This window comes from Nuphar pumila, chromosome 15 (genome assembly GCF_984573655.1).
Source record: "Nuphar pumila chromosome 15, dmNupPumi1.hap1.1, whole genome shotgun sequence".
Taxonomy (NCBI): domain Eukaryota; kingdom Viridiplantae; phylum Streptophyta; class Magnoliopsida; order Nymphaeales; family Nymphaeaceae; genus Nuphar; species Nuphar pumila.
The window spans coordinates 69,373,559-69,387,611 of NC_143263.1; the positions used below are offsets into that span (position 1 = coordinate 69,373,559).

The 14,053-nt window shown below is 38.6% G+C and overlaps 1 protein-coding gene across 1 annotated transcript; it reads left to right on the plus strand.

Moving 5' to 3' along the window:
* Positions 1-5,055: 5,055 nt before the first annotated feature.
* LOC149815540 (pentatricopeptide repeat-containing protein At2g40720-like) lies at positions 5,056-10,075 on the plus strand. Its single transcript, XM_089990565.1, has 3 exons — positions 5,056-5,148; positions 6,387-8,915; positions 9,794-10,075. Exons 1-3 carry the CDS (start codon positions 5,056-5,058, stop codon positions 10,073-10,075), a joined length of 2,904 nt encoding a protein of 967 aa, XP_089846691.1.
* The last annotated feature ends 3,978 nt before the right edge of the window (positions 10,076-14,053 follow it).

Below are 14,053 nucleotides of genomic sequence, written 5' to 3' on the forward strand. Positions count from 1 at the left end.
AGTGTGAGAGATGGGGGAGGGTTCCTAGGTGAATCGTAGAGGGAGAGAGAAATAAGGAAGGACTTGGGTTGTGTGTAGGAGGGAACACGTAAATGGTGTCATACCCGAATTTTTACCAAGCATTTTATTTTAAAACCATGGTAAAATATTTTTAGCTTTATTCAAAAACATAAAAGCCATATAAAGATTAATTTTAAACCATTTTAATCAAATTAGAATCACTAATGGGAATCAGTTTGAGCACTTAGTAAAAAATTATCATATTTTATTCATTCACAAAATATACAAGTTTTTACCTCACAACCCCAAAATCTCAAAAGGTTCCCTAGAGGGAAGTCCAAAAATCCATCCATCCATGTCCACGAGCCTCCAATGTCTGCTGCGTTCTATTCCGCCTTTGCCTTAATCCATGAATTTTTTAATGATGATGGTGAGAAATAACTTGGCGTAGTATAATCCCACTACTCAGATGATCACCAGTGAGTATAAGCCAAACCAAAAGTTCATTTATCAAATATTCTTAATTCTCAAATACGAAGAGTCGACCTCTCCCATAGGAGTTGATTTTCAGGTTTACTCAACACAAGAGAACAACTTAAAAGAGTCGACTCACAGACCAATGAGTATACACTTATATAAGAAACTCAAGGGGAGACGACCTTGCAAATCCAAGGAGTCGACCCTTAGAAATAGGCTTAATATCAATAGACCCAAAAAGAAGTCGACCCTACACACACAAGGATTGATCCTTGAAACACAGAACATTAACTACACAAGAGAAGTCAACCCTTCAAATACATGAATCGACTCTCAAAACAGAAAGTCATAACTATGTTCAAAAGGAATCGAGTCCCCAAACATAGAGGTCGACCCTTAAATGTAATAGAACCTCAATTCAAAACAAACAGGCGTTAACCTTCCCGACTCATGAGTCGACTCTCAGTAACCAAGGCACCAACTCACGGATGCATGCCATGCCTACTTTTATATGCATGACTATTTTATTAATTATTACATTTAATTTATGTTGCTTTATATGGGATGCTTAACATATACCTTTTTATTATAATCTTGCTTTATATCCAAGGCGCACCACTCTCCTGGCCACTACGGGCATCTTCAGCCTGTCCAATGTTAATTCAACTATTTTCTTATGTCTTTTAACCCTTGCAAAATATCGAGACACTTGCACAAGAGTTCAAGACCCTTCGTCAAGGCGTTCCTCACTTTGGAACCCAGAATATAGAAATATTATATATTTCTGAAGTCAACATAGTGCATTACTAGACATACTACAACAACTCCACCTCCGCCTCAAATATCAGAGTCCAATGTTCCCTAATCCCTGTGGCAAGGGACAATCCATAATTGGCCAACTACTTTGCCACAAGGTAGGTGCTCATGCTTGTTCTCATTTGACAAGCTCACTCCAACCACATACTTTAGTGAATACAAATAAATCCTTTATTATAGTTTTTTCTTAATTAATTATTTATTCATAATATCGTACCCCTCTCAATACCTCGGGCCAATGCTCATACAAGCCATACTCAACTGACATCATTTTTATGTTATACATTCAGTCATGTATTGCACATTCTTACAATATAAGAACTAAAATCCCATACTCACATAATTACTATAACATGTATTGCAACACTTTCAAATACGAATATAAGCAAAGTCGTGCATATGCAAATCAAATAGTGCCACATTTACACTACTGACAAAACAATACTCCTTTTGCCAAAAATACTAAAAAGGAAAACATGCACAAACATATGCATAATACCATGCATGCATGTTCATGTACCCATGCATTCCAACACAATCAGAGTTTCTCATTAGAGTACCAAACATAATTTTATACAATAAACCCAAAATACTCTAAACATAAGCCTACCAGTCCATTCTCGGGGTGATTTAGCCCAAACCCAAACTCAAAATATCAAAAAACCTATTTGGAAAACTCAAGAGTCGACTCTTGGCTCACATGGGTCAAATCTTTTTTTAAAAGGGCCAACTCTCAGCATTCAAGGGTCGACTCTTTGGACACGAGGGTCAACTCTCAGCTAGCTTTACATAAAGAACAACAAATGGGTCGACTCTCTGAATGCGAGGGTCGACTCATATGCTATAAAACAGACCCACCAAAGGTGAGAAATAACAAGGGTCGACTCCTGCCTCGTAGAGGTTGACTCTTGGGTTTGGACAAAGTTGAAAACAGTTCGAAAACTCAAGAAAAATGATGGTTCAAGCATGGGTTTATGCTTAGATTCTATTCTTTTGCATAGAGAATCAAAACTACACAATGTAAAGCTTCAAAGACACATGTTAAACATATTTCAAGTCATATATTAAGCAAAAACATAGTTTCTCAAAAATCTCTTTTTTTCTTACATGATTCCTAAAAGATGCATGCATACAAAACATCAACATGCTGCATACTTCCTACAAATCACAGGAGTAGAACACTATACCTTCTTGGAAGGTGCAAGAACACCAAAACTATACAAAAATCAGCACCATTGCACAGAGAATCCCCAAGGTACAATATAACCACTATACGGTCCTTCGAGCTACGGTTCTACCAGTGCAGGCCCTCCTCCTTGCCAAAAGGCTCAAATAGAACTTGGGAGGAGAAGAGGATGGAGGTGATTGAGAGGAAGAAGAGGTGATTTGTGCTATTTGTTTGGTAGTGAACGGGAGAAGGTGATAGAGATGAGAGGGAGTATACGTAAACATAAATGAGTTACTTAAGGTTAACCCACCTTTTATACCCATTTTTAAGATGGGTTATGTGGCAATTAAAAAGAGAAAGGGTGAGGTCACTTGGCTTTACCTGTGCACCTGTTACCCATAATAAAGACAGATTTACCCTTAACCAAAATTCTATCCTAAATTTAACCTCTTTAGCAAAATTAATTACAAGAATGCCATAACCCTTAAAAACCAATATATTTTTCAAAAATTTCTTCTTTATCCCTAGGACAAAATAATCTAACTCTTTATTAGGAATATCAAGCATGTCCCTTGCCCCAAAAAATGATGATTATGACCTTGAATCCAAATGAGGCTGATCAAAACCTGAATTCGATAGGTTTGAGGCCCAATTTGCGAGAAATGAATATTTATCGATAATAAAATATTTATAACTAAAATTTATCATTTATAAAATTTGAAAAAGTTGAAATGTTACAAATGGGGTATCAATAAAGGTAGGAGACTTTCCCTTTATATTCACGTAATTCAAAAAATCTCACATACATTGTCTGATGCATACTGATCAACGGTCAATGTGAGTCTAGTTGGACCGGTCCAATGGATTTCATATATATATATATATATATATAAAGAGAGAGAGAGAGTAATATGTAAGGTCTAGACGATTTATCTCCGAGACCATCTCAAATTCACTTAAAAAATATATTTGCATGTGTTTATAATTGCTTATTCACTAAGACCCATGCTTTGGATACAATCAATTTAATAAGAATTCTTGATTTTTTAGATAATCAAGTTTTTGGTGTAATATGAACCATTGTTTTTTTTCTATTAGGCTAAAAACACATCAAAACATTAAAAATGTCATATTTTTTAATAAATAAAGCATACAAATCACATCTACACATTTAGATTAAGTAAAAAACACATGTAAATATATTTTTTAAAGAGGTATGAGAGATGAATGGTGTGGAACATATACAGTTCTCTTTATCTATAGAGCTTGTCATGTTGGTCACACACACACATATATATATAGGAAAACCTGTATCTTCCGATGGGTTTTCCTTCAAACTCGTTTGGACATGCGGTGTAATGCCGCATTTTTTTTTTCAAAAAAAAAAGATTAGTTTTTGAACCGTTGCTAAATGTATGTTTTTAAGCCTAGACTTTTAGCGGCGGTGCTAAAAGTCTAAGCGCGAAAAAAAATTAGATGACAACATCGCCGTTTGATCATGCATGAGCAACAACGATGCTTTGTCCAAACAATCTTCAAACACATTACGTGTTTGAAGTTACATGCTACTATATATATATATATATATATATATATATATATATATATATAGAGAGAGAGAGAGAGAGAGAGAGAGAGAGAGAGAGATGTTCCACATCATTTGGGGTTGGAGGACCCCTATTAGTAGATTAATGTAAAAAATGGCTGTAGAAATGTCCACGACACAAAATCATAATTCAGGCATCCAATCTGAGGGCTTGTCCACCCAGTGGCAGTTACCCTCAATGGAGGCTTAATGAGCCACTGATTTGGCCAAGACATTATTAGAAAAATGAGATGAGTGGCTTGTTGTTCAGCTCGGCTCAGCTCATGAGAGGCTCGCTCAATGAGTTGAGCTACCAACCAGTTCGTTTAGATAAATGACGAACATGTCAAGCTCGGCTTGGCTAGTTTAGGCTCATTTTATATATTATATATTTTATACATATATTATATATAATATATACATCATATGCATATTATATATGTTTTGTACATGCATCATACATGTATTATATATTTTATATATTATCAAGCTTTTAAAAAAACTTAAAAAATAAATTAAAAAAAAATAAGCGAGCTTGTGATCGGCTCGTAAAAAGATCTATTTTAACGAGCTCTTGACCCGAGCCCGAGCAGGGGTATACCTTTAACGATCCGAGCTCAAACAGCGCAAACATGGATCATTCAGCTCGTTTACCAGCCCTACCTATAATATATTTAAATCTAAGTCAAATTTGGAAAAAATATGATCGTGTATATTTAGGTGAGGCCATACAAGTGTAAATAAATATGATCAAATTTGAAGGTCGAATATCTCTACATGGACAAGTCAGACTACACAACCGAGGGGTCTCAACTTCGAATCCTATTGTGTTATCTCCACATTGCCTATCAAAAATAAAGAAAAGGAAACAAAATCATATTTGGATCATAATAGGAACTAGCTCGATCGATCAATCCAGCCAAGACCCCGTTATGGTGAGCTTGTGCATCTAAACTTCTAAAGTGCATGAGGCAACTATCAAGAGCCCCAAAGGGTTTGGCTTAATGGGATGAGGCCTACACCAGGCAGGTGGTCTAGGTTCAAATCCCATGAGCGTCACTCCCTGCGCAAACTGAAGCGTGGCCACTCTTTGGGAGCAAAGGTAAGACTATGGAGTTTTATGCTGTCAGGACAATGATTGTAAGTAAGGCAGGCAAAGCCAACGCAGTTAGGTCTCTGATCTTGGAGGCGGTTTCTCCGTGTAAATATAAAAAAAAAAACTATTAAGAAGAAGATTGGTAGAGATGTAAACATGTCAGACTCGAGTTGGATATTGTCAAATGTAAGATAATGGGATTAGAACTCATATTCAGAGAGTTTATAACCTGGATCTGATTATAGTGTACCTTAAAGGATCCAACACATACATATAATCAGGTTAGACCTTTCCTGCTTTTAAGTCAAACAAATTTGGATTCGGACTCAAACGTGAAAATGCTACATATAAATGCGAGTCAGATTCGGATACGGTTTTGCTTACAAAATCTAACTAAACATTCTCAAATTTACTTGAATATCCTACCGGAACCCGAACTGTTTACAAGGGTGTCAAAGGGCCTGGTTTACCGGAACCAAACCTTACAGGATCCGGGTATGGTGATAAATAATAAGACCCGAGTCCGAACCCAAAGGTCCGATTAATACATGGACCCGGGTATAGTTTGTGAAATTTTATGCCAGACCCGGACTCGACCCGAGTTTCAATTAAGACCTGCAATTTTTCAATTAAAAATGATAAAAAAATATAGTTTTACCGGATATGGTCCGGGTCTGGTTCATATAGTTTTTATCCGATCGGGGTATGATTTTTATTATAGTGGACCCAATTAGACTCGAGTTCGGACCCGATACCATACCCAAAACTGGGTCAAAGAGTCTGGTACTACCTCGATCCGAACCAAACTCAACCCGTTGACACCCCTATTTACAAGTCTAAAGATTGGAGCAGAGAGGAAGAGACTAAGCACTAATCAAGCTAAGACTACTAGGGGTGTAACTAGGTTGGGTATACCAGACCCGACTCGACGACCCGAACCGATGGATCAGTCCCCATATTTCTTAATGTTGATATTTTCGTGCTTGACCAGAAAAAGAGAATTAAAAAAAAAAAGAGTGAGGATTCAATGACTTCAAAGGTGGGCTATGAGTTTTATAGCGAACCCGTTATTTTTCTCTCTACTTTGTGAAACCAACCAACGTTCAATTTCAATTTGTAGAACATTTTACAAATACCAAAAAAAAAATGTTCATGGGTTTGTGAGATCATATTTTGGTTCACAAGAAAACCCAGAGATAGATCATGATAACCATTCTCTGCAGTCTTATGCTTCCCTTCTACAGTACCATGGCCAGCAAAATTATTCAAATGGAGGGAAAGCCATTCATTCAAGGCTCACCAAAACCGGACTTGATAAGAATGTCTTTGTGCAAAACAATATTCTTCAGATGTATGTTAGATGTGGTTGTTTGGGTGATGCTAGCCAATTGTTTGATGAAATGCCTGAACGAAACTTGGTTTCTTGGACGACCTTGATCACAGCTTATTTGCAAGTGGGTAGTGCTGATATTGCATTGGCAATGTTTTCTGATATGGTTGCTTTGGGTCTTAGCCCAAACGAATTTGGGTACTCTGTCATTCTGAAGGCTTGCTGGGTTGCTGGGGAACTTGATCTTGGGAAGCTTGTTCATGGTCACCTGATCAAATGTGGATTTGAGCTTTACATATTTGCCAGCACATCTTTGATTGACATGTATGTGAAACTTGGTCTTATTGAAGACGCCACTATGGTTTTCGAAGCAGCATCTGTGAAGTGCGATGCATCGTGGAATGCCTTGATAGATGGCCGTGTTCAAAATGCCAGTGATGAATCAGCCATGAAATTGTTTCGCCAGATGATTTGGTCTGCTGTCTCACCAAGTTGTTTCACATATACAATACTTATAAGATCATGTGCCAATCTTTCAAATTTTATTAGAGGTGTCATGCTACATTCAATGGTTATTAGGAACGGTTATGCGAATCATCTTTTCATTGCAAGTGCTCTTATTGATATGTATGCAAAATGTGGCTGTAGAGTAGATGCTGCCAAGGTCTTCTGGGGTACAAGGGAACGAGACAATGTCTTGTGGAGTACTTTTCTTTCGGCATTTCATCATTATGGTGATGCAGCTGAAGGCCTTGATTTGTTTATTAGGTTCAAATCAGAAGGAATGAAACTTGATCAGTTCACTTTTCCTTCTGTTTTTAACATTTGTTCAGATTTGAATGCTACAGAATTTGGTGGCCAAGTTCATGGTGATCTTCTAAAATCAGGGTTTGCAATGGACTCATTTATTGGCAGTGCACTTGTAGATATGTATGCTAACTTTGAAATGATGGATGACTCCTTTGAAGTTTTCAAAGAAATTTTGGATAAGAATGCAATATGTTATACTGCTTTAATTTCAGGTTTTGTGATTAACTCAAATAATTTTAGTGCTATAGAAATTTTCCATGAAATGAGAAATGTAGGATTGGTTCCAACTGCTTCTACTATTAGTTATGCTCTGAGAGCTTGTACCAATCGGTGCATGCTAGAAGAAGGAAAACTTATTCATGCCCAGGCAGTGAAAATCTTAAGCATGCAGGATCTGTATGTGGGAAATTCTCTGATGTTGATGTATTTGAAATGTGAAAAACTGAGTGAGGCTGCTATGGTGTTTTCTGAGATGGATGAGCACAATGAATTTTCATATACTGCACTGATTATGGGGCATGTTGAGATTGAAAATTGCGAGGAATCCTTGGAAATATTCCATGATATGCTGTGCTTGCAATCTGTAAAACCCAGTCAGTTTACTCTTGTTGCTGTTCTGCAGGCATGTTCAAAACTCAGGGACTTGGGGAAAGGGAGACAAACACATAACTACGTGATTAAATCTGGATTTGAGTACCATGGCTTTGTTGGAAGTGCACTCATAGACATGTATGCCAAGAGTGGTAGCATACATGACGCATCACAAGTTTTCTCATGGATGTCTGATCATGATTTTGTCTCATGGAGTGGAATGATTTCGGCCTATGTACAACATGGTCAAGGAGAAGAAGCCCTTCAACTTTTCTCCAAATTTCAGGGAAGATTTATAGTAGCTGATGAGTCTATCATGGCTAGCTGTATTACTGCTGCTGCTAACTTAGCAGCAATGAAGGTGGGCAAATCTCTCCATGCTAAGGTCATCAAAACTGGTTTAGGGTCTGAATTACATGTTCAGTGCTCTATCATTGATATGTACTGCAAATCTGGCGGTGTTGAAGAAGCACACAGCTTTTTCGACAAGATGAATTACAAAAGCTTGGTTTCCTGGACAGCAATGATTGCTGGGTATGCCCAGCATGGGCTTGGGGAGAAGGCTTTGGCTATATTCGATGAGATGATACAGGCTGGAGCCAAGCCTGATGAGATTACTTTCATTGGAGTTCTTTCTGCTTGTAGCCATGGAGGGTTAGTGGAAAGGGGAAGGATGTATTTTGATGCTATGGTGAATGACTATGGATTAACCCACACGATGAGCCATTACGCATGCATGGTCGATCTTCTTGGCCGTGCAGGTTGTTTAGAGGAAGCTGAGTCATTTGTAGTATCTGCACCAATCAAATCCAAATCTATATTATGGAGGACACTACTTGGTGCTTGCAACAAACATGGAAACATGGAATTGGGTAGCAGAATTGCAGAGATTCTTGTTGGGCTAGAACCTAATGATCCATCAACTTATGTCATGTTGTCGAATATTTATGCATCAGCATGCATGTGGGATCATTCTCTGAGCATAAGAAATATGATGACAGATTTGTCTGTAAGAAAGGAGCCCGGTCTTAGTTGGGTTGAGGTGATGAATTGATTAGTTGTCAACAAGTTGTTGCATATGTGCTCTTTTCATCTGTAAAAACTACTGCTATGATAACTAGAGTAATGTATATATCTCCATATAGTCCATGATTGCTGATGAGAAGAGGATAAAGATGAAGCTTGAGAAGCACCACAGTCCAACTAAGCACATTCGCAGATGAACACACAGTATCATTTCTGAATTAAAAACTCAAAAACTGCTGGTGTCTTCATTTGCAAGCATGAAAAAATGTGGGGAAGAGGTGTGCATATTTTTTGTGTTGCATAGTGATGCTATTGTTCATTGAACTACCTTAGATTGTGGATTGTGGAATGCCTTTCCTATTTCCAAGTCAAAGCATGGAGATGAGGAGAGATGGACTTTCAAACCAGAAATGAAATTTAACAGATGCATGCAAGCCTGATATCTATAAGCAAAGTGATGGAAGAATGGCTTAGTGCAACAATGGAGCCAGATCTAGTAAGGCATCCAAGGCTTAAACTTGATTTATTAGGCCAAGATTTCACGAGCATGCTTTTAATTCTAAGGGTTGATAAATGTGGTACCATTTGGTGCAAGTTGTTGATTAGCATCATCGTATGGAGGATCATACAGAGGTTGTTAGCAGTATCCATCCTTATCCGGTTGTTATGCTGACTCTGATAACGTTGATAAGAGTCCAGCTCATATCTTGGCTTACCCTTATCTCAAGGGAAACCGTAGTCTATTTATATTGGCTTGTATTCCAGCATCTATTATCAATAAACAGAAATAACCTCCTTCCTTTCGTGGATGTAGGCTTGTAAAGTCGAACAACGTAAGTCTTGTCTCATGTGTGCTCATCCATGCCCAATTTGTGAATCGTGACATGGTATCAGAGCGTAGAGGATTACCTTAGTCATCTCATCCTCTTGATCCTCATGGCCGAACAACAGGGGAACCCCAATAGAGGGAACCCCAACGGAAACAACTTCAATGTTGCGACTGCACCAGTCGAGCAAAATCCGTCTCTGAAGATCACCACCACACGGCTAAATGGATCGAACTATATGAGCTGGTCTAAAGCCACCAGCCTATTCTTAAGTGGTAGATCTCGTCTTGGTTATATTAACAGGAAGATAAAGGCTCCCAACAATTCCGATCCTCACTACGATGACTGAGAATAATTCTGATCCTCACTACGATGACTGGGAATCCAACAACCATCTGGTTATGTCATGGCTTCTCAATTCCATGGAGTCAAGCATAGCAGAAGGCTTCTTATTCCTTGAAACCGCAAAAGAGCTATGAGATTCATTAAGCAAGGTATACGACAAGAGAAATAACCTTGCCCGTATTTATCAACTTCAAAAGGACATTGCCAATCTCACCAAAGGAGATAAGCCATTTAATGTTTACATGAGCAATTTAAAGGGCATGTGGGAGGAGCTCTTGCAATATCGCCCAGTAACTGGAGATACAGACGTCATCAAAAATCGTCTTGAAGAAGATCAAGTTCTTAAACTCTTAGCCAGACTTGGCCCTGAATTTGACGCCTTGAAGGGACAAATTATCATGTCCTCCCCTCTTTCATCTTTCAACAACGCGTGTGCCATGATTCAACAAGAAGAGACACGACGCGAAGTCATGTCTCTCGAGGCTTCTCAAACCGGCCAGCAACATGAGAAACTCGCCTTCAAAGCCGAAGTTGTAAAGGAACAGAAGGCAACCGAACAAGCTGATCTCGAACGACTGAAGGAAAAACCCAAACTCCGATGCACATATTACAAAAAGGCCAGTCACACCCGTGAAAGGTGTTGGGATCTCAATGGCAAGCTAAGGAAGCCTAATGCTCGAAATGACAACACCTTGCTATCTCTCGTGATTCCAATGATTCAGGTAAAACTCATACCCATGATGTTATTTTCAACAGGCAAAACTTTAAGTGGATCTTGGACAACGGTGCCACTGATCACATGACCGGTGACTCTAGCAGACTGCTAGACATCCAGAAATGTGAGAGACCACCAATATGCATTGCTGATAGCACTCACGTGCCAATTGAAGGTATCAACAAGATGGCTATGCTGTATCATGATGAACAGGTCGATGTCTTATACATGCCTAAATTTGTCGCTAACCTACTATAACTTTCTCTCCCCATGAGGTTGTGATTTAAGACAACAAGACCAAGAAGATGATTGTTAAAGGCTCCTTGGTCGATGGCTTATACATGATGAAGAACCCCACAATGGCATGTACTGCAGCCAGTAATCCAAAAAATCATAAACTGTGGCACGAAAGACTCAGCCACCCTTTAAACAAAGTCATAGGTTATTTATTCTCTTTTTTGAAAGTTTTTTCTGATTCCTGCGAAGCGTGCGAGTTTGCCAAAATAACTAGACTATCTTTTAATTCCTCTGAAATTAGAAGCGAGTCATGCTTCAAACTTATTCATGCTGATGTGTGGGGATCAACCCCTGTTGAATTTCCAACCGACTTTAAGTATTTCGTGTTGTTTATTGATGATAAGTCGCGAGCTAGTTGAATCTATTTTCTTAAAAGAAAAAATGAAGCGTTAAACGCCTTCAAAAACTTCTATCAGATGGTTTGACTCAATACAATTATAAGATCAAAAAATTCAGGTATGACAACAGAGGAGAATTCATCAACTTGGTTTTTGAAGAATACTTAAGTGAAAAAGGAATTTTGCCCCAGAACACGTGTGTTGGTACTCCACAACAAAACAGAGTATGTGAGAGAAAGAATCACCATATCCTGAATGTTGCAAGAGACATCATGTTTGGGACAAATGTTCCCAATGAATTTTGGGCTTAAGCCATATCATGTGCCTGCTATTTGATAAATAGAGTCCCAAGTATGAATTTGAATTTCAAAAGTCCTCTCGAAGTAGTATTGAACAGAAAAATTGTTTTAAACCATTTGAGAATTTTTGGTTGCACATGCTTTGTACACCTACAAGAGCACACAAGAAATAAGTTTCAAAAAAGAGCCGCAAAGTGCATTTTTTTGGGATATTCTACAATTAAAAAAGGGTGTAAGTGCTATGACCCAATAAATCATAAATTCTATACATCAAGAGACATCAAATTTTTTGAGGAAGAACTATATTTTTCAAAGCCCACGATGGAAAATTCCAACGTCATCAGTAAGAGGGAACCAAAAGACACCCCTTTGCCGACCCTAGAGGTGAATAACGAGGTGGACAACATTAGGATAGAAGTTGAAAATCAAATTCCCTTGCAACAAGTTGATGGTGAAAGCGATCATGTTCCCAATGCTCCCGTGCTTAGGAGATCTACCAGGGCTATTAAACCTCCTTCAAAGTTCAAAGATTTTTATACCATGTATGCATCATCTCAAGTGCCACACTCAATAGATCAATACTTAAAGGTCGAAGGGCTACCCAAGAGCTATTGAGCCTATCTGTAAAAAATTTATGAAACTTCGGAACCCAACTCCTTTAGCGAAGCAAACTCCAAACCGGAATGGAGAAAAGCCATGCAAGGAGTTTGAGGCTCTAAGAAAAAACAAGACTTGGGATATCGTCCCTCTTCCAACTGGAAAGAAGCTAGTGAGATGTCGATGGACCTATCACATCAAGTATAGAAGCGACGACACCATCGAACGATACAAGGCCAGACTGGTGGCCAAAGGATACGTGCAAGTAGAGGGGGTCGATTACAACAAGACTTTTGCCCTAGTAGTAAAAATGAACACCATCCGCATCCTTCTATCTGTCACCGCCATAAAAAATTGGCCTCTATACCAATTGGATGTGAAAAATGCTTTTCTCCATGGAAGTCTCAAAGATGAAATATTTATGGCTATCCCCCCAGGCTTAGAAGACAAGCTTCAAAAAAATCAAGTGTGCAAACTCAATAAGGCTCTCTATGGCCTTAAACAATCCTCAAGAGCCTGGTATGCCAAACTCAATGTGGACCTTACCAGCATTGGCTTTAAAAGAAGTACCGCGGATAACTCTTTATTTGTATCATCCAAAGATACCGGGACTACCATAGTGTTAGTCTACGTAGACGACATAATAGTAACCGGTAACGACCATGGATTGATCAATAAAACTAAGGCCGCCTTGAACAAAAAGTTTGAAATCAAAGATCTAGGGCAACTCAAATATTTTCTTGGCATAGAAGTGGCACACTCGAAAAAAAGAATTTTCATTTGTCAAAGAAAATACACTTTGTATTTGTTGAAGGAAACAAGTAATCTTGGAGCCAAGCCGGTCAACACTCTTATGAAAGTCAATCTCAAACTGATGAAAGATGAAGGAGAAATAATCAAGGATAGAGGCAACTTTCAAAGGCTAATAGGTCGCTTAATCTATCTACACCCTGGCATTGCTTACTCGGTCAATTCACTAAGCCAATTCATGCACTCACCAAGGAAGCAATACCTAGAGGCAACATATAGGATATTAAGGTATCTCAAGAGAACTCCAGGAAAAGGCATTCTATTAAGAAGAAGCAACAATTTATCCATCACAAGATTTGCTGACGCAGATTGGGCAGGCGGCCCAAACACTAGGAGATCAACCTCTGGATATTGCTGCTTCATTAGAGACAACCTAATCATGTGGAAGAGTAAAAAACAAGGGGTAGTTGTCAGTTTAAGCGCTGAGGCTGAATACAGATCCATGGTGGCTACAACGTGTGAACTAATTTGGATAAAATCCATTTTAGAAGACATGGGCTTCACAGCAAGCGAACCTATGGATCTTAAGTGTGATAACCGAGCTGCACTTTATATAGGTGTCAATCCAGTCTTTCGTGAGCGCACCAAACACATAGAAGTGGATTGTTACTTCATCAGAGAGAAAATTCAATCAAAGGCGATCAAAACCAGCCATGTGAGAAGCAATCAGCAACCAACCAACATGTTCACCAAGGCTCTAAGCAAGGACCGGTTCATCGACATAAGTTTCAAGTTGGGATTGATCGAAATCAGATCCCAACTTGAGGGAGAATGTTGATTAGCATCATAGTATGGAGGATCATACGAAGGTTGTTGGCAGTATCCATCTTTATCCGGTTGTTATGCTGACTCTGATAACGTTGATAAGAGTCCAGCTCTTATCTTAGTTTACCCTTATCTCAAGGGAAAACATGGTTTATTTATAT